This window comes from Emys orbicularis, chromosome 5, assembly GCF_028017835.1.
Source record: "Emys orbicularis isolate rEmyOrb1 chromosome 5, rEmyOrb1.hap1, whole genome shotgun sequence".
Taxonomy (NCBI): Eukaryota; Metazoa; Chordata; order Testudines; family Emydidae; genus Emys; species Emys orbicularis.
In genome coordinates, this window is record NC_088687.1 from 114,484,920 (window position 1) to 114,504,859 (window position 19,940).

At 41.6% G+C, this 19,940-nt stretch overlaps 1 protein-coding gene across 3 annotated transcripts in view; it reads left to right on the plus strand.

Moving 5' to 3' along the window:
• Window positions 1-19,940, plus strand: part of LCORL (ligand dependent nuclear receptor corepressor like) — a 181,214-nt gene that overhangs the window by 127,032 nt on the left and 34,242 nt on the right. Inside the window, exons 6-7 of one of the 3 annotated variants that reach the window (XM_065405224.1) lie at window positions 15,844-15,934; window positions 17,338-18,370. In XM_065405224.1, coding sequence (XP_065261296.1) covers window positions 15,844-15,934; window positions 17,338-18,370 — 1,124 coding nt within the window. Of the gene's footprint in view, window positions 1-15,843; window positions 15,935-17,337; window positions 18,371-19,940 lie in introns of those variants that run through there. The other 2 variants (XM_065405225.1, XM_065405226.1) reach the window with 2 other exon arrangements.

A 19,940-nucleotide genomic window follows, 5' to 3' on the forward strand; every position in this document is an offset into this window, starting at 1 on the left:
ACAGCTAAAAAGTGACAAGTTTTTAAAATGCTTATATACTAGAAGTCTAAATAATAAGATGGGTGAACAAGAATGTCTCGTATTAAATGAGGATATTGATATAATAGGCATCACAGAAACTTGGTGGAATGACGATAATCAATGGGACACAGTAATACCAGGGTACAAAATATATCGGAAGGACAGAACAGGTCGTGCTGGTGGGGGAGTGGCACTATATGTGAAAGAAAGTGTAGAAGCAAATGAAGTAAAAATCTTAAATGAACCAAACTGTACCATAGAATCTCTATGGATAGTACTATGGATAGTAATTCCATGCTCTAATAATAAGAATATAGCAATAGGAATATATTACTAACCACCTGACCAGGATGGTGATAGTGACTGTGAAATGCTCAGGGACATTAGAGAGGCTATTAAAATAAAAAAACTCAGTAATAATGGGAGATTTCAACTGGATACATGTCACCTCAAGACGGGTTGCAGAGAGAAAGTTTCTTGACACCTTAAATGACTGCTTCTTGGAGCAGCTAGCCCTGGAACCCAGAAGAGGAGAGGCAATTCTTGATTTATTCCTAAGTGGAGCACAGGATCTGGTCCAAGAGGTGAATATAGCTGGACCGCTTGGTAATATTGACCATAATATAATTAAATTTAACATCCCAGTGGCAGGGAAAACACCACAGCAGCCCAACACTGTAGCATTTAATTTTAGAAAGGGGGACTACACAAAAATGAGGAAGTTAGTTAAACAGAAATTAAAAGGTACAGTGCAAAAAGTAAAATCCCTGCAAGCTGCATGGAAACTTTTTATAGACACCATAATAGAGGCCCAACTTAAATGTATACCTCAAATTAAAAAACATAGAAAACCAAGAAAGAGCCACCGTGGCTAAACAACAAAGTAAAAGAAACAGTGAGAGGCAAAGAGGCATCCTTTAAAAAGTGGAAGTTAAATCCTTGCGAGGAAAATAGAAAGGAGCATAAACTCTGGCAAATGAAGTGTAAAAATATAATTAGGAAGGCCAAAAAAGAATTTGAAGAACAGCTAGCCAAAGACACTCAGAGTAATAACAAAAAATGTTTTAAGTACAGAAAGGGGAACTACATAAAAATGAGGAAGTTAGTTAAACAGAAATCAAAAGGTACAGTGCCAAAAGTGAAATCCCTGCAAGTTGCATGGAAAATTTTTAAAGACACCGTAATAGAGACTCAACTTAAATGTATACCCCAAATTAAAAACTATAGATGACCAAAAAAGTGCCACCATAGCTAAACAACAATGTAAAAGAAGTGGTTAGAGGCAAAAAGGCATCCTTTAAAAAGTGGAAGTTAAATCCTATTGAGGAAAATAGAATAGAGCATAAACTCTGGCAAGTGAAGGCCAAAAAAGAATTTGAAGAACAGCTAGCAAAAGACTCAAAGAGTAATAGCAAAAAACAGTTTAAGTACATCAAAAGTAGGAAGCCTGCTAAACAACCAGTGGGGCCACTGGACGATCGAGATGCTAAAGGAGCACTCAAGGATACGGCCATTATGGAGAAACTAAATGAATTCTTTGCATCGGTCTTCACTGCTGAGGATGTGAGGGAGATTCCCAAACCTGAGCCGTTCTTTTTAGGTGACAGATCTGAGGAACTGTCCCAGGTTGAGGTGTCAGTAGAGGAGGTTTTGGAACAAATTGATAAACTAAAAAGTAATAAGTCACCAAGACCAGAATGTATTAACCCAAGAGTCCTGAAGGAACTCAAATGTGAAATGTGATCCTGGCAGTTACAGGCCGGTAAGCCTAAATTCGGTATCAGGCAAATTGGTTGAAACTATAGTAAAGAACAAAATTTCAGACACCTAGATGAACATAATTTTTTGGGGAAGAGTCAACATGGTTTTTGTAAAGGGAAGTCATGTCTCACCAATCTACTAGAATTCTTTTGAGGAGGTCAACAAGCATGTGGAAAAGGGGGATCCAGTGGATATTGTGTACTTAGATTTTCAAAAAGCCTTTGACAAGGTTAAGGATAAGAAACAAAGGTAGGAATAAATGGTCAGTTTTCAGAGTGGAGAGAGGTAAATAGTGGTGTCCCCCAGGGGTCTGTACTGGGACCAGTTCTATTCAACCTATTCAGAAATGATCTGGAAAAGGGGGTAAACAGTGAGGTGGCAAAATTTGCAGACGATATAAATCCACTCAAGATAGTTTAGTCCCAAGCAGACTGCGAAGAGCTACAAAAGGATCTCACAAAACTGGGTGACTGGGCAACAAAATGGCAGATGAAATTAAATGTTGATAAATGCAAAGTAATGCACATTGTAAAACATAATCCCAACTATACATATTAAATAATGGGGTCCAAATTAGCTGTTACCACTCAAGAAAGAGATCTGGGAGTCACTGTGGACAGTTCTCTGAAAACATCCACTAAATGTGCAGCGGCTGTCAAAAAAGCAAACAGAATGTTGGGAATCATTAAGAAAGGAATAGATAAAACAGAAAATATCATATTGCCTATATATAAATTCATGGCACGCCCACATCTTGAATACTGCGTGATAGATATAGATAAAGATATATTGGAATTGGAAAAGGTTCAGAAAAGGGCAACAAAAATTATTAGGGGTATGGAACGGCTGCCATATGAGGAGAGATTAATAAGACTGGGACTGTTCATTTTGGAAAAGAGACGACTAACGGGGGATAGGATAGAAGTCTATAAAATCATGACTCTTGTGGAGAAAGTAAATAAGGAAGTGTTATTTACTCCTTCTCACAACACAAGAACTAGGGGTCACCAAATGAAATTAATAGGCAGCAGGTTTAAAACAAACAAAAGGAAGTATTTTTTCACCCAACGCACAGTCAACCTGTGGAACTCCTTGCTTGAGGATGTTGTGAATGCCAAGACTATAACAGGGTTCAAAAAAGAACTAGATAAGTTCATGGAGGATAGGTCCCTCAATGGCTATTAGCCAGGATGGGCAGAGATGGTGTCCTTAACCTCTGTTTGCCAGAACCTGGGAATGGGCGACAGTGGATGGATCACTTGACGATTACCTGTTCTGTTCATTCCCTCTGGGGCACCTGGCATTGGCTACTGTCTGAAGACAGGATACTGGCCTAGATAGACCTTTGGGCCATTCTTATGTTCTTCTGATCATTTGATGAGAGATACATGAGACCTTAGAATATTTTTGGGGATGTGAGTATGACTTCAGTATTCGTCATTGCATGGGTTTTTGTAGGATTTATATATGCAACGGTAATTGTAACTTTACGTATTGCTGTAATAAAACTTGTAGTACAGATAAGACTTTATATTTGTGATTGTGTCTGTGATCACTACCTTTGTTCTTTGTATGTTCCTGGAGTCTCCAAATTTGAGAAAAGCATCTTTTTGTCAAGTTTGAACTAGCAACAGGAGCTGAACCTATTGTAGTTTGAATACAAAATCACTAAATTAAGTTTAAATATAAAAGACTACAAATGGTATGTGATTAACTGTCATAAAGCAAAAAGGACAGAGTTAAGGTTGCTTGTACAACCATAATTTTGGTATAATCTAGATATTTTTAATGTTTAACCATACAAACTTAACACTGCATTGATATAGCTGAGCAGAAATAGCTCAGACAAAAAATGATAGCAAAGGTTAAATGAAAGGAGGCGAGGGAAGGTAATAGTTATGATAGAAATGAAATTAAATACATTAAAGTAGTTCATTATAAGCTGGAGAAAAAGACTGAGCAAAAGTTTAAAAAGAGGAAGAAATGTTATGGAAATTATCAACTTTTAACCTCCATATTCCAAAGTTCAGGATTTTCCTAATCTATACAGGTTTTTTCTTTCTAGTTTTACACTTAGATTTTCAACAGCAAAGTATAACCCTGAGGATGGGAGTTTAGCCATTAACTTTAATGGAGCCCAGATTTTACCCATTATGTCTGCCCTGTGCTCTTTACATTAGCTGCCTTCAAATTGACAGATTTACCTGACAGTTGTTTTTTAAAGCCCTTAGTTGGTGTAGGTCCTGAATACATTCTTACCCACCCCAATCCCTGTCAGTGTTTTACTTTTTTCTTTAGTGTTGTGTCCCCTCCAACATATTTAATTTTAATTATTATGAGTGGTTTTATTTATAAGTAGTTTACTTATTACCATATATACTCGTTCATAAGCCGAATATTTTTGGTAAAAAAGTGACGCATCAAAGAGCGGGGGTTGGCTTATAAACGGGTCTACACCAAAATTTGATGATTTTAAACTCTATGGAATCATTGAATTGAATATTTTGATACATTGTCGTTTTGTTTACCTGGAGCATCTGCAGGCATGGAGCCCCTCAGCTCCCTGTGACCGCCGTTTGCCGTTCCCAGACAATGGGAGCTGCAGGAAGTGCATGGAGCCCCTCAGTGCAGCCACAGGGAGCTGAGGGGCTCCATGCCTGCAGACGCTCCAAGTAAACGTCCTGACCCACCAGCGGCTTACCCTGACGGCTGGGAGCCAAAGTTTGCCAACCCCTGAAATATAGGGTCGGCTTATGAAAGGGTCATACGGTTTTTGCTATTTTTACCTAACCATCTTGGGGGTTGGCTTATAAACGAACTGGCTAATGAACGAGTATATACGGTACATTGTTTTATTTTTAGACATTTATCTTTTGTATAGAGATGCAAAGTGTATAGCCCAGGGAACTTTAAAAGTCAAGTTGTGATACATAGACTATATATTTGATATCCACTTTACTAGAATAGTCATGCAATCACATTCAAATTTCTCCTTACCCATCCAACCAATACAGTTAAACTTTTCATGGAGAAGATTTGGAGAAGGACCAATAAATAAATAAATCTGTTGTCCTTGTGTGTCGGTGTGCATGTGTATAAGGACTACATTCTTTTAGCTAGCAGTGTGTATTTGGGGTAGTGCATGTGTCTTGTGCTGCCTTTTGCTCCCACATTAAAGCATAAAGGGTGTGACAGCTATGACCCTCCCTCAGTTCCCTTTTACTGCCATTGGCAGAGAAATGGAACCTATCGGTATCCTTTCAACTCGCATGAGAGTTGTCAGCAATCTTCATCTAAATTTCTGGAAAACTTTAGAACAACCTTCTTACAGCATCTTGGACTGACTAATCCTCAACTGGTTCAAAAATTCTTTGACCACTCCCCACCCACAGCAAGGCACCCTTGTACAAGGACCCCAAAATCCTGGAATCAAAACCCGAAGGCTTTAAACCTTGCTCATCCTGGGTTGGACTAATTCTGCTTTAAGATGGGCACAGCAGATGCCTTTTCTGTCTGGGCAAATCCCATGTCTGAAGCAGGTGCTCAGTTTGCCTTTCATTCTGCACCCGAACCTGAAAATCATGGAATGCAAGACTCAGGCTCCATCTCTTAGAACAATCTATGAGAGTGGTATTGAAACCAATAGATCTGGGCTCGAAAACCACCATACCAGTCAAACCTGCATCCTCAGTGCTCCATCAAGTAGGCAGTTGCACTCCAAGACTTCAGCAGAGACCCTTTCTTTTCTTTGGGAGGATCTGAGCCACCACAACAGCAACCATCTCCTCCTCTGAAATCTGTTATTCCATGCAGGAGATCCAGAGCCTCCTGGTACCAGCTTCCTCTCTGACACTCACCTTACACCAGCTGGTACTCCCCTTGCCTTGAGTACCTCTACAACTTCTCCAGATGCAACATGCTGGAAAATATGGGATCCCGTATAACACTTCCAGACAACAAAGCTTAATCTGTAACCGTATTTTATCCCAGCCAAGAAAGTACAATTCCTTTTAACCCACTATCTCAACTACTGAAAATTTATGGATTTTGTAGACAAGCTAGCACAACAAGACAGAGCTCATTTCCAGGCTCTTACTGATGAAGGAAAGCTAGTGGCCAGAACTGCACTTGAATCAGCAGTTGATGCAGCAGACACATCATCCTGGTTGATGGCAATAGCCATCGTGATGTGCTGTGAGTCATGGTTACACACCTCGGGATGTAAGACCTGTTCTTCAATGAAGCCCACTTTATCAGTGAAATTACAATTGAGTCTTTGCACACTTTAAAGAACTCTAGAGCCATCCTCTGCTCCCTGGGAATATATACACCTGCCCTGAAAAGGAAATATTACAGGCAATCTTACAGACTTAGACCAGGATCTCAACAGTTTTATCTCCAGCTATCTTATGACCCTCCTTGTAAAAGGCAGAGAGTACTCTGTATCATTTCCCTGCTGTATCATCTCAATCCCATCCCCTGGTGAAAATATACTTTTGACAGGAGTTTGAGAGATGTAGACCATTAACAATACCACCACTACCCTATCCTTGTATACCATTCGGAAGTCCTTTAGCACTTTGTTTCTACAACTGAAGTGCCGCTACAATGGACAAGTGGGTTTTAGATGTCATCTAATATAGCTATAAGATCGAATTTACTTCTGTATCTCCTCCAAAATCTCCATTCCTGTCCCTCTTCAGGGACCGTTCTCATGAGCAGATTCTCAGACAGGAAGTGGAGTCCCTCTTATAGATGCGTCTCACTTAGGCTGGGGGGAGCACACATGGACAGCCATATGACTCAGGGCACTTGGACACCTTGAGAAGCCGTCTGCACATCAGCCTTCTGGAGTTCCAGGTAGTTGAGAAACTTGCAAAGTTTTTCTGCAATTCACGTGGTACAACCATGTTCTCAGACAATATGACAACCATCCTTTACATCAACAAACGCATAGGTGTGAGATCAATTCCCCTCTGTATAGAAGCACTCAGCCTATGGAGTTGATGTATCAAGAATTAAATCACGTTTTTGGCAGCTTACCTTCCAGGGCCACATGAGTGGAAATTGCGTGAGTCAGTAGCAAACATTTTTGCTCAGTGGGGGATTCCCACCTGGGATATGTTCATCTCTCAAACAAACAAGAAATGCAACACGCATTGCTCCTGAGGTGCTCAAGGGCTACATTCTCAAGGTGATGTCCTCCATCTTCTCTAACCAAATTATCTGAACTGTGCCTTTCCTCCTTTACAACTCCTTCCTGGAGTCCTGAAGAAAATTTGTCAAGATAGGGCACGTCATCTTCATTGCCCCCCCGTTGGACCAGACAGTTGTCATCCCATCCTCTGATCAGAATGTAATAGTTTTCAAATCTCTTGACCCAGGCGAAAGGCAGGATCAAGCATTCCAATCCCGAGAGCTTCATCCCACAGCTTGGTTTTTGGATGGGCATCAACCCTAATACTTTCCTGCTCAGAAGCTGTACAAACCATCCTTAATAACAATACAAAGAGACTCCACTAGGAGTCCTATTTAGCCAAGTGGAAACGTTTCTCCATTTGGGGATGTCAGTCAGTGGTTATTCCTTCCATTTTGGACTAGTTTCTCTCAAAAAGGCTGACCTTTCCCTTACTTCTGTACAAGTCCACTGGCAGCAATCAGTGTGTGTGTCATGACCCACACGTCTCAAACCTGGATTCACAGGATTTATAGGAACAGCTACACTCCAACCCTCCACCTAGCAGTCTGCTGATGCTCGCTTACTTGGGACTTATGAAGCCTAGCCCCAGTTTGAGCTCTGCACCTGCGGTCTTATTGGTGGAGTGCCAGAGCAGCTGATTGGCCTGCAGGCTCTACTTAAGCCAGCAGCAGGAACAGGAAGTTATCCGAACAAACTGGGCTCTACCCTGTTCTGGACTGTGTGTTTTGTGCTTCCTGCTCTTGCTCCCCCGGCTTGATTTTCCTGGCATCCTAACCCAGCATAACTCCTGGCATCTGATTTGTATTTCTGATCTCCAGTTTGTCTCCTGCCTCAGTCCACCTGGTATCCTGACCTGGCCTGACTTTGGTTCCTGACTTGTGGTTCTGGCCTCCAGTTGTCTCCTGCTTCGGACCTCCTAGTATCCTGGCCCAGCTGACTCCTGTCTTGTGACTGTGGACTCTGGCTGCCCATGACCCAGCCATAACAGCTTGTTCAGATCACAGGTACCCTGAGGGACTGAGCCTGGTGTGAGAAGGATGGACCCAGAAGCACCACTGCAGCCCCTAGAAGCATTGGACTTGCCTGAATGGGCCTTCCACCTCCAGGCGGATAATTAAAGCTGCGTGTCTGTCACTGAGGTCACAGATTCTGTGACCTCTATGACTTCTTCAGTGGCTGGTGCTGGCTCAGGGGCTGCCCTAGCCAGGCAGCCCCTGGGCCAGCAGCAGCAGTTTGGGTGTGTGGGAGGGGGCTCAGGGCTGGGGCAGGGGGTTCGGGGTGTGTGGCGGCGCTTACCTGGGGGAGGAGGGCTCCCCGGCTCCCACTGGCATCTCCCTGCAGTTTCTCGTGGGAGGGGCGGCCAGGGGGGCTCTGTACGCTGCCCATGCCTGCGTGTGCTGCTCCTGCAGCTCCCATTGGCTGCGGTTCCCGGCCAATGGGAGCTGCATAGCCAGTGCTTGTGGCGTGAGCAGTGCACAGAGCCCTCCTGGCCGCCCCTCCCCCTAGGAGCTACAGGGACGTGCCGGGTAGGGAGCCTGTCAGCCCCGCAAACCCTCCCTCTCCTGGACCAGCAGGGGTCCCGGGCCGCACGCTGCTACCCAGCCACTCTCTCTCCCTCCCAGCACCAGTGGGGGTCCCAGGCCACGTGCCGCCACCTGCCTTCCCTCCCACCCCCAGCACCAGCGGAGGTCCCGGGCCACCATCCTGCAGCGCCCCCAGCCTGCCCCCCTGAGCACCCGTGGTCCCCCGTCTCAAGTTTTAGTTAGGGGTATATAGTAAAATTCATGGACAGATCATGGGCCGTGAATTTTTGTTTACTGCCCGTGAAGTATCCATGACTTTTACTAAAAATACCCGTGACTAAAATGTAGTCTTACGGATAATCAACCACCTGCCTTCCCTCCCACCCCCAGCACCAGCGGAGGTCCCGGGCCACCATCCTGCAGCGCCCCCAGCCTGCCCCCCTGAGCACCCGTGGTCCCCCGTCTCAAGTTTTAGTTAGGGGTATATAGTAAAATTCATGGACAGATCATGGGCCGTGAATTTTTGTTTACTGCCCGTGAAGTATCCATGACTTTTACTAAAAATACCCGTGACTAAAATGTAGTCTTACGGATAATCAAGCACTACAGGCCCAAGTTGCACACTGACCTTGGATAACCAGAGGCTGCAAGTGAGGCAGGTCAGCACTGAGAATACTGTGCTGTGAACGCAGCATGCAGTGCCTTGCCCTAAACAGGGGGCTCCGCTACCGTTGCTCCAGTGGCTTGATGGGAACCACCAGCAGTTCCAGCACTTCATGAACCAGTGCTGCCTTCTGTTTCTGATGCATCCCCAAATCTATACCTCTGACCAGGCCATCTATACCTGCTGACGAGATGTTTTAGACTGGCCATCCCTCTTTCTGGAAGGCTATAGCCCTCTGCTGTCAGACTGGTATGCTTTTCTCCAAGCAGTGTCAGCCATCTTCGATGACTGCAGGTCACCCTGAGGGGACTCCAGTGGGGGCAAGACCCAGTGACCTCCTGTGCAGCACACTTAATCATAGAATCATAGACCTTAAGGTCAGAAGGGACCATTATGATCATCTAGTCTGACCTCCTGCACAACACAGGCCACAGAATCCCATCCACTCCTGTATCAAACCACTAACCTATGTCTGAGCTATTGAAGTCCTCAAATCCTAGTTTAAAGAATTCAAGGTGGAGAGAATCCTCCAGCAAGTGATCCGTGCCCACGCTGCAGAGGAAGGGGAAAACTCCCCAGGCCTCTTCCAATCTGCCCTGGAGGAAAATTCCTTCCCAACTCCAAATATGGCGATCAGCTAAACCCTGAGCATGTGGACAAGACTCACCAGTCAGACACCCAGGAAAGAATTCTCTGTAGTAACTCAGATCCCACCCCGTCTAACATCCCATCACAGGCCATTGGGCATATTTACCGCTAATAGTCAAAGATCAATTAATTGCCAAAATTAGGCTATCCCATCATACCATCCCCTCCATAAACTTATCACTGTTGCATCAGAGTGGAACAAAGTAGTGCAGCTGTATCAGTTCCAGTGGGGCTTACGGGAATAAATCAAAAACGCACTGGCCCCACGTAGAGACACCAAGAGCCCTTTGTGTGGACCTCACTATCTGCATAGATAATCAGCTGCGAGAACAAAGGGATAAGAAAGGAGGAAAAGGAACGGCACCATCAGTGCAACCTGTGCTTCTGCTGTGGTTATCCTGACCATACCATCTCATTCTGCCCAGTATGAACGCCGAAGAGCTCAGAGAAACAAGCTAACCCAGGCCTGGTGGAGGGAACTGGCCTGCACCGTGAGAGAAGAGAATATCCCCATACCCTAGTCCTCACTGATATGCACCTTGAGCCCCATCCATGGGCTTCTCATTTGCAGGTGTGTATTCAGCTTCACATCCTATGGGATCCCTGACAGATTCCCCTCCAACAGACCCTCATTGATTCAGGAGCCGCGGACAATTTCATGGCTGCAGCTGCAGCTCAGGCCCTATAGATTCCCCTGCTACACAAGGCCATACCCGACCAATTGAAATTGTTGACAGCTCTCCACTATCTTCAGATAGAGTTTTGGAGGAGACTGTCCCCCTGGATGCCAGAGAAATAATACAATTTGGTGTGATTTATTCCCTGCATTTTCCCCCCGATCCTTGGCATGACCTTTCATGACCCCCTCATTCACTGATAAGAACTGAAAGTTCTCTTCCCATTGGAATTCTGCTGACCGCATGGCCATGGACTAGCAGACTTTGCACCCACACCCAAGACGGCTCAAATAGGTGTAGTTGTCCACATTGAAACACCCACTAAAGGAACTATGGAACTTCCCCCCAAGTACCGTGAATACACTAATGTCTTTTGAGAAGAAGAATGCAGAAAACTTCCCCCTACATGAGGCAGACTGCGACTGCCCGACAGGCAAAGCTGCTGTTTGGGCGGATATATGCGGTGTCATAGCCTAAACTGGCAGCATTGTGAGAATCTCCAAGAGAACCTGGCCTGGGGGTTCATCTGCAAATCAACTTCACCAGCCAGTGCCCTGGTCCTTTTTGTAAAAAAGAATGACAGCCTCCACCTCTGTGTCGATTACCAAGCCATAAATCAGATAATTTGGAACCGTTACCAGCTACTCCTTATAGCCGATTTGTTGGACCGCGTGGGGGCTACCTGCATATTCACAAAACTGGATCTCTAGGGAGCTTACAATCTCATCCATATCAGAGATGGGGACTGCCTTTTGGATCTGCTATGGCCACTTCGAATATTTAGTTATGCCATTCAGACTGACTAATGCCCCAGCAACTATCCAGCACTTCATTAAAGATGTGCTATGAGGCCTACTGGAACAGTTTGTGGCAGTGTACTTAGATGATATATTAATCTTCTCAGATGAGCTGGACAAACACACAACTCATGTCCCCACTGTCCTGGAGAGACAACAACACATGGTCTCTATGCTAAATGAGAGACCTGCACATTTGATCAGACCTCAACTGAGTTTGTGGGTTTCATCTGGTCCCTGGAAGGAATCGATGGATTTGTGTAAGGTCCAGGCTATCCACAACTAGTCAGGCCCCTGTAATGTTCATGACCAGCAAGGACTTTTAGGCTTTGTGAACTTCTACTGGAGGTTCATTTCAAATTTTTCAAAATAAACTTCACTCTACTCTGGAAAAAATGCCAAGTTCTGTTGGTCACCAGAAGCCCAGCACACATTTGTGCAATTGAAGCTTGCCTTCATCACTACTCCAGTATTGGCCCACTCCAGCATGGCACAAGCTTTCATTGTGAAAGCTGACACCTGTAGAACAGCGATCAGGTAACTCCTCTTTCAAAGGCATAAACTCAAACAAACACTGCATCCCTTCACCTGTTACTCAAGGAAGCTTACATCTGCGGAGTGAAACTGAGATCTTGGACAAGCTGCTCCAAGCAGTTAAGGCTGCCTTCAAAGAGTGGCAACACTACTTGGAAGGGGCCCGTCATCTAGTCCAAGTGTTTACGGACCACAAGAACCTGTAGTACCTGCGCAGGGCCAAGGCCCTGCACCAACAACAGCTCCAGTGGGCCAGTGAGCATGCATATCCCACAGTTCTGATCCCTGTTCAATTTTACCTTGATCTACTGCCCTGGAACCCCTAGGTAGGTGCTGGATATTGTCATGTGTGGCCATACCATCCAGTTTCTTTCCCTTTCCACCACAATCCCCTTCCCCATCCATCTTCAGGGACCTTTCTCGTGAGAGCCTTTTACAAACAGAAATGGCCTCGTTGCTCTGTCTAGATGCCATAGGAGAGGTGCCTTAGGAGTACTGGGAAAGAGGCTTCTACTCCTGGTATTTCCTCATTTGAGAGAAGAAAGGTGGCCTTCATCTTGTTCTAGACCTGAGGAGGCTCAACAAATATATTTGATGCCTCAGATTCAGGATGGTAACACTTGCTTCCATCATTCTATCGCACCAAGATCAAGACTGGTTCATGGCTTTTAACTTGCAGGACATGAATTTGCATATTGCCCACAGGAAGTACCTCAGATTAACATTAGGATTCAATCATTACCAATACAAGGTGCTACCCTTCATACTCTCCACTGCTCCAAGAGTATTCACTGAGCGCCTGACAGTGATAGTGGCACATCTAAGGAAACATCTACATGTACCTGGACAACTGGCTGATCAAGGACAAGCTCCATGACATGACCAAGATAGTCCTAGCTTGAATCCTCACCCTGTTGTCTCAGGGCTAATGGTGAACTACAAAAAGTCATCTCTCACTCCATCCCAGATGATAGGCTTCATAGGAGACCCTACTTGACTCTGTCAGCATGATTATATCTGCCAGAGGACAGATTCTGTTCCCTTTGATCAATCATACATGAAATAAGGTCAAGACCATCATGCTTGCATGGGATTACTAGGTCATATGTTGTGTACGTACATGATACTGCTTGCCAGACTTTGCTTGAGACCATTACAACACTATCAAAGAACAGTGTACTCCCCAGCCAAAAACAATATGAACAGATAGGCCACTGTAACATTCCAAATCCTGTGAGAACTCGCCTGATGACCCCCTTGAATGTGAGAAAATGGTATGTTTCTCAACTCCTTCCTGTGCAAACTATACTTAATATGGATGCATAAGTGAGAGGTTGGGGGCCCACCTGAATCACCTCAATTGCAAGAAATTGCACATGAACGTTCTAGGGCTGAGGGCCATCAGATTGGCCTGTATAGCATCCCTGTCAGTTCGACGGAATTCTGTAGCACAAATCCTGATGGACAGTACATCTGTGATGCACAATATCAACAAACAAGGAGGCGCTTGATAGATCCCACTTTACCTGGAAACCATCGAGGTCTGGGAATGGTGTCATCAACACAGAGTAAACCCTGGCCCCCACTGGCCCTGCACTTTCCAGCGGTCAGCAATTACCTTGAAGACTTCTTAAGCAGAGACGTGATAACCAACCATCAGTAGTCACTGGAAATTCATCCTAGACATGATATTCAGCAGTGGTGGGGGACTCTGACCAAAGACCAGTTTGCCACCACAGAGAATGTCAAATGCAACACCTTCTATTATAGAGGCGGCGTGAGCCTAGGATCTCTACCATATGTCTTTCTACTCTGCTGGTGTCAAGCTCTCCTTTGCATCTTATCATTAACCCCCCTGATTACCATAATAATATCAAAGATCAGATGGGACAAGGCCACCACTATCATGATCTCCTCATACTGGCCAAGACAATTTTGGCTGCCAGACCTACTCCATATGTCCAGTCAATCTCCCATTCATTTTTCCTGTTTGTATGAACACAATATCCCTGAACATCCAGACCTGCAGTCACTACACCTGACTGCTTGGATGCTGGCCAGATGAGCACTACTGATAGAGAATGCTCCAGACAGTTCTTATGCATAGCAGGAAAGTTTCCACTAGAAGTATCTGCTCTGCAAATGCAAGAGGTTTCCATATGGGCAGCCCAAAACAACCTGAATTGGTTGAAGCCCCGATTCCAAGGATCCTAGACTACATACTGCTCTTGAAACAATCAGGACTGGCATTAAGCTCTCTGAGTCCACTTAGCAATATCAACATATCATACACCAGTTCAGTTGCATTCAGTTTTCTTACACCCTGCAGTGTCAAGATTCACCAAGGACATTCTTCATGCCTACCCTCCATTTAGAGACCAGACTGCTTCCTGGGACCTCAGTGTGGTTCTCCTGGTGATTCCCTTCAAGCCTCTATCTGTCAAAACATTCTACTTTTGTTGCTGTCACATTGGCACAAACTCAGTGACCGGACGATCTCTACTTTACAGGGACAATATAGTAATGAGACAACAGCCTAAGTTAATTCCCAAGGTAATCTCAAAATACCAACTGAATCAGTCAGTTACCTTACTGGTCTTCTTTCCAAAATCTCTCTCTAATGCAGGAGAAAAGAAACATCACACCTTGGATGTCTCCAGAACTTCTACTTTACTACCTAGACAAGACTAAATCCTTCTGGCTCTCACTGTCTCTTTGTGGCTGTTTCGGGTGTATAGTAAGACCTGGTGATCTCTTCACAGAAACTTTCCAAATGAATTAGACATTGCATTTCCATTTGTTACCAGATTCCCTCCTTCTTCCCACCAAACATTTGGACACAACTCCACTGTAGTACAGGAGACCTCATAATTGGCCTGCTTCAGAAATGCACCAGTCTCAGAGATTTGCAAGGCAACCACCTGGAGTAACCCACTGACCTTTGTTGAACAGTATGCATTTGACATGGCAGCCAGGGCAGATACCAAGTTCGGAAGAGTGATACTGCAATCTGTCTGTTTCATTAGCTGGGACTCCTCAATCCCACTATCTCAGGAGAATATTGCTTACTAGTCACCTACAGTGGGGTGCTTACTAGTCACCTACAGCATACTGACACTTACTCGAAGAATAACAAACTATTACTTACCCTACTGTAACTGGCTTTTCAAGATGTTGTAGTCAATATGGCTGCTACAACCCATCCTCCATCCCCACTTCAGGAGTTCTTGGTGAACACAGGCTTTGAAATGCAAGGGAACTGAGGGAGGGTTGCAGTCACCCCATCCTGTGCGCCTTCATGTGGGAATACGTGCAGTTCTGATAAACACTGCTAGCTAAAAGATTTGGGTTTTGTATGCATAGGGCTCATGCGAACCTACAGTGGAATCCACACTGATTACAACATCTTGAAAAACCACAGTTCCTGTAGGATAAGTAACTGTTCTTTCATTGACCTCATCCCCCAAACACACAGATGCCCTCTCTGACATATATCTTTCTGATGATCGTCATCATTTTGGATCCTTGTATTACTAGTGTATCATGGATCTGCTATTTATTAATATTAACTTTATCTTGAACTACGTATGTTCAGATTTATGACCCACATATCAAACCATTATTACTAATGGCTTATTGGTCTGTTTGGAATGGCAAGTATAATCTTAGAGTATATCTGTGGAAGAAACAAGGGATGAGAATTCTATTTTATGGCCTAATAAATATCTATTTTTAAGCCCCCTGATTCCTATGTATGACCATAGGCCCACTTTTTTATTTTGACTCATCTTTTTAAAAAAAAAATCTTGTTTAACTTTTACAAATTAATTTTGCAAAAAGTTAACTACTCAACATTTCACACTGTTAATGGAACCAAGATGTCAGAAATATTACAACATAGGTCATATATTAAAACGTTGTGCCATGTGTATAAAAATTCAGTAACAGAATTCCAAAAAATCCTTAATTTCTTAAATTATTATGATTATTTTAAATTATTATGATTATTTTATTACAGGGGATGGAGTGCTAGATCTCTCTACAAAGAAAAATGCAAGGCTGGAAGAGTCAACATATGATCCATTATCATCTGAAAATTCAGTGTCTGGGTAAGCATCATTTAAATATGTTTAATATATGTAAAAGGAAACACTAAAAAAAACTCTATGAAGGCAGATTATTTTTTTATAACATACTTGTACAGTATATATTGACACACAAATTCAGTTTATATTTTGCTTTCCTCAAGAGTTTCACTCATAAGTGTGTGTCTATGTATATATCATTTGTTTCATTGTCTTTTTCTTTTCTTTCTGTTAAAGAAAAGTTATCAGAACAATCACCAAACTTTAGTTCATGTTACTAAAAATGAACTGAAAACTTAATTACATAATACAAAAGAGTAGGACAGTAGAAGAAAACGTAAATTTATTCTTCAAGGTTTTATTTAGGAAACTTCCATTTTGCACAAAAACATAACATCCAGATTATATTTTAAAAATATCCTTCAGCTAACATGAACAAGTTAAACAGCTATTATCTTCAATATTTCTTAATGTGAGAGAGAGAGTTCCTAATTGTTATACTTACATCATGGTTTTGCCTATGGTGTGTGGTGGCAAACTGCTAAATATGTCCATTCAGCATTAAAAACTAAAAATGTTGTTTCATGTGCTGAAAGCTACCATTACATTAACTGAAACAAAAATAGTGAAATACATTGTTCTGTTAGATTTTGTTATAATTTTGGCATCCTCCCATCCACTAGCCATAGCAGGACCCTTTTTGTCACCTGTACATCTTACAAAATAATTTATTCCAAATAATACATTTAGCTTTATTTGTTGAATTGTGTAAAATTGTGTTCTGTTAATTTATTGATATGAACAAGTTTTAAAATTATTTGATTTATAATTAGAAAAATATAAATAGTGATTAGAATTTTAAAAACTGACTTGTATATTGACAAAATGGGACTTAATTGTTAATTACAGCACTTATCTTATGAATGTAGAAAAATTAGTCTTGTGGAAATCTGGTGGTTTTGTGTTTGGTAATGTACCTATCACTGCAAATTTTCTATAAGGGGGTTGACTCTTTTATTACTTGTTTAGCGGTAACGTCACGTTTCTACTAACAAAATCTCATTTAGGATTTGGGTACTTAATGGAATGTTAATTGCATAACTAAAATTATAAGTGTTGCTCTGCAAGCATGTATCAAAGGGAATATAGCAAACACATGAGAATATTATCAAATACTGAAGTAGGATTTAAAGTTCTTGGAAGGGCTGCTGTAGAAGCCACCGTATGATTTTGACACATTGTCCTACCAGAACTGTAGCATTTTACTATGATAATCAATAACTACTACATCTCAAAGACTTAAAAGTATCAGAAGCAGTGATGTTACCTAAGCAAGGAGTATAATAAAGGAGTGGACCCTTCCCTTCCATAGCTGTGTGAGAGTCTCTCATACATCAGTTTACCATCGTTTCATTCCATCCATCCAGGAGACTACACAGACACAGAGAGGACTATGTGGAAAGAAGTGCTGAGTTTGCAGATGGTTTGCTCTCAAAAGCTTTGAAAGACATTCAGTCTGGAGCACTGGACATAAATAAAGCAGGCATACTTTATGGCATACCTCAAAAAACTTTACTTCTCCACTTAGAAGCCTTACCAGCAGGAAAGCCTGCACTTTTTAAAAACAAAACTCGAGATTTCAATGATAGTTATTCATTTAAAGACAGAAAAGAAACTTGTGCAGTGCTGCAAAAAGTAGCCTTGTGGGCAAGAGCTCAAGCAGAGCGCACAGAAAAGAGTAAACTCAGTCTACTTGAAACCTCAGAATTAAAATTCCCAACAGCTTCCAGTTACCTCCACCAGTTAACTCTACAGAGAATGGTCACTCAGTTTAAAGAAAAAAGTGAAAGTCTACAATATGAAACTTCAAATCCTACTGTACAGTTAAAAATTCCTCAGCTAAGAATAAGTTCTGCGTCCAAACCACAATCTGATAATGCTGGTCTTCTGGATGTCATGTACCATGTTTCCAAAACCTCCTCAGTCTTAGACGGATCAGCTCTTCAAAAATTGAAAAATATACTCCCTAAACAGAACAAAATTGAATGTTCTGGACCTGTAACTCACTCAAGTGTTGACTCCTACTTTCTGCATGGGGACCTCTCTCCTTTATGTCTTAATGTTAAGAATGGAACAGTTGACGGAACATCTGAAAATACAGAAGATGGTTTGGATCGCAAAGACAATAAACAACCAAGGAAAAAACGTGGCCGTTATAGGCAATACGATCATGAAATAATGGAAGAAGCTATTGCTATGGTAATGAGTGGGAAAATGAGTGTTTCCAAAGCACAAGGAATTTATGGGGTACCTCACAGCACTTTAGAATACAAAGTTAAAGAAAGATCTGGAACACTGAAGACTCCGCCGAAGAAGAAACTTCGATTACCAGACACTGGGTTATTTAATATGACAGATTCAGGGACTGGCAGCTGCAAAAACAGCAGCAAGCCTGTGTAGATTAATTGTTAGCAAATTGTTTAGTGTGTGTGTGTGTGTGTGTGTGTGTGTATGTCTGTCTGTATACACACACACATATGAGAAATACATATGCTCACACTGACAGAAGACATGAAATTATACAGTTCAAAAACCACATACATGCCTTTTGAAAAGTAGTTTTATTCAGGGTTTTCACTGTGGACAGAATTATAGAGTTCTCCCTTAATTCTGATAGTGTGTATTTAATAAAATCCTTGTATAAATAGGTGAAAAAGATTCAGGTTTTCTTTAGTAGTCAATAGCATAAAATGTTTTGGGAAAACAAATATTTGTCATGTGAAGCATTATTTTTAGTTGGTAAAGAACCACATTAGCCATTGAATAAACCATCTTATTATGGAAATACATGACCCATGGTTTGCAAACTTTTATACTTCACAAATTACTTGCAATAGTTTGTAAGTAGTTCAAAATACACAAATCAAGGGATTATTTTTCTTTTACAAAGTTAGTTCCTTACCAAGGAAATGGATATGTGAAGTATTAGTAGGAGGTAGTACATTCTGTGGAAGAAGAAAAAATACATCATAACTAGATCTCCAATACAACTAGAAAAAACCAAAACATTTCATTAATAAAAATGTGTGTTAACAGACAAAAAACTGCATTTTTATCATTTTAAGAATAATTGTTTGTTTAGCAAGAAATTGGTGTTTACAGAATATACATTTATGAAAACTGACAAATTACTGTAGCTATAGAATTATTAAATATGAAATAAGATGGAATACTAAGTATAAAATAATTTAAACTTAATTATTAACATAATTTTCCTTTTTAGTTTGGAAAATAAAATAACTTCTAAGGTTTAAAAAGAAAGTTGGAATGCAACTTACAGCATGTTCATAATGTGCACAGAATGAGCTTGAGAATGGATATTAAATGTGCTGGTTAATTAATGTTATGACTACTTAAAATTCATTTAAGGATTGTCACACTCCTTATATTGAAAAACAAAAAACTCACTGTAACTGTAACATATTTGCTGCTGTGACATTTCAAACCTTTTCAGTTTATCAAAATGAATATCAAGTTTTCATTTTGGTGGGCCGATACACTATCGTTTTGCTAATAACCAAATTTGCAGTTCAGGGTCTTGACAGATTCACAAATATTAAACAGTGAAGCTGTTTTGAACTTTCAGTAGTATAAATTCATTATAAATTTGTTAGAAGCTAGGCAGTTATTTTAAATATGTGACTTAATAGAATCTAAGAGAGACCAGCTGTCTTCAGATTGCAGTTTTTAAATTAATTTTCAAGTATTTACATTGGATTTTAAATAATATGTAATTTTGGTGGTGTAATGTCATAAAGCATATGTCTACATAAGAATGAGTACTTGCTTTATACATTCAAAATTCAACATCTGTGCCCTTTTTCCAATTAAAATTTAGGTTTAGATTATTTTTTCTAAACCAAATCAAACATATCCAGAAACACTTACCTGTTTTTCTATTTTTTGTAAATTTTCTCTCACACATACAGTGTCAGACATGTTTTTTGCTTAAATTTGCCTTTGTATAGGC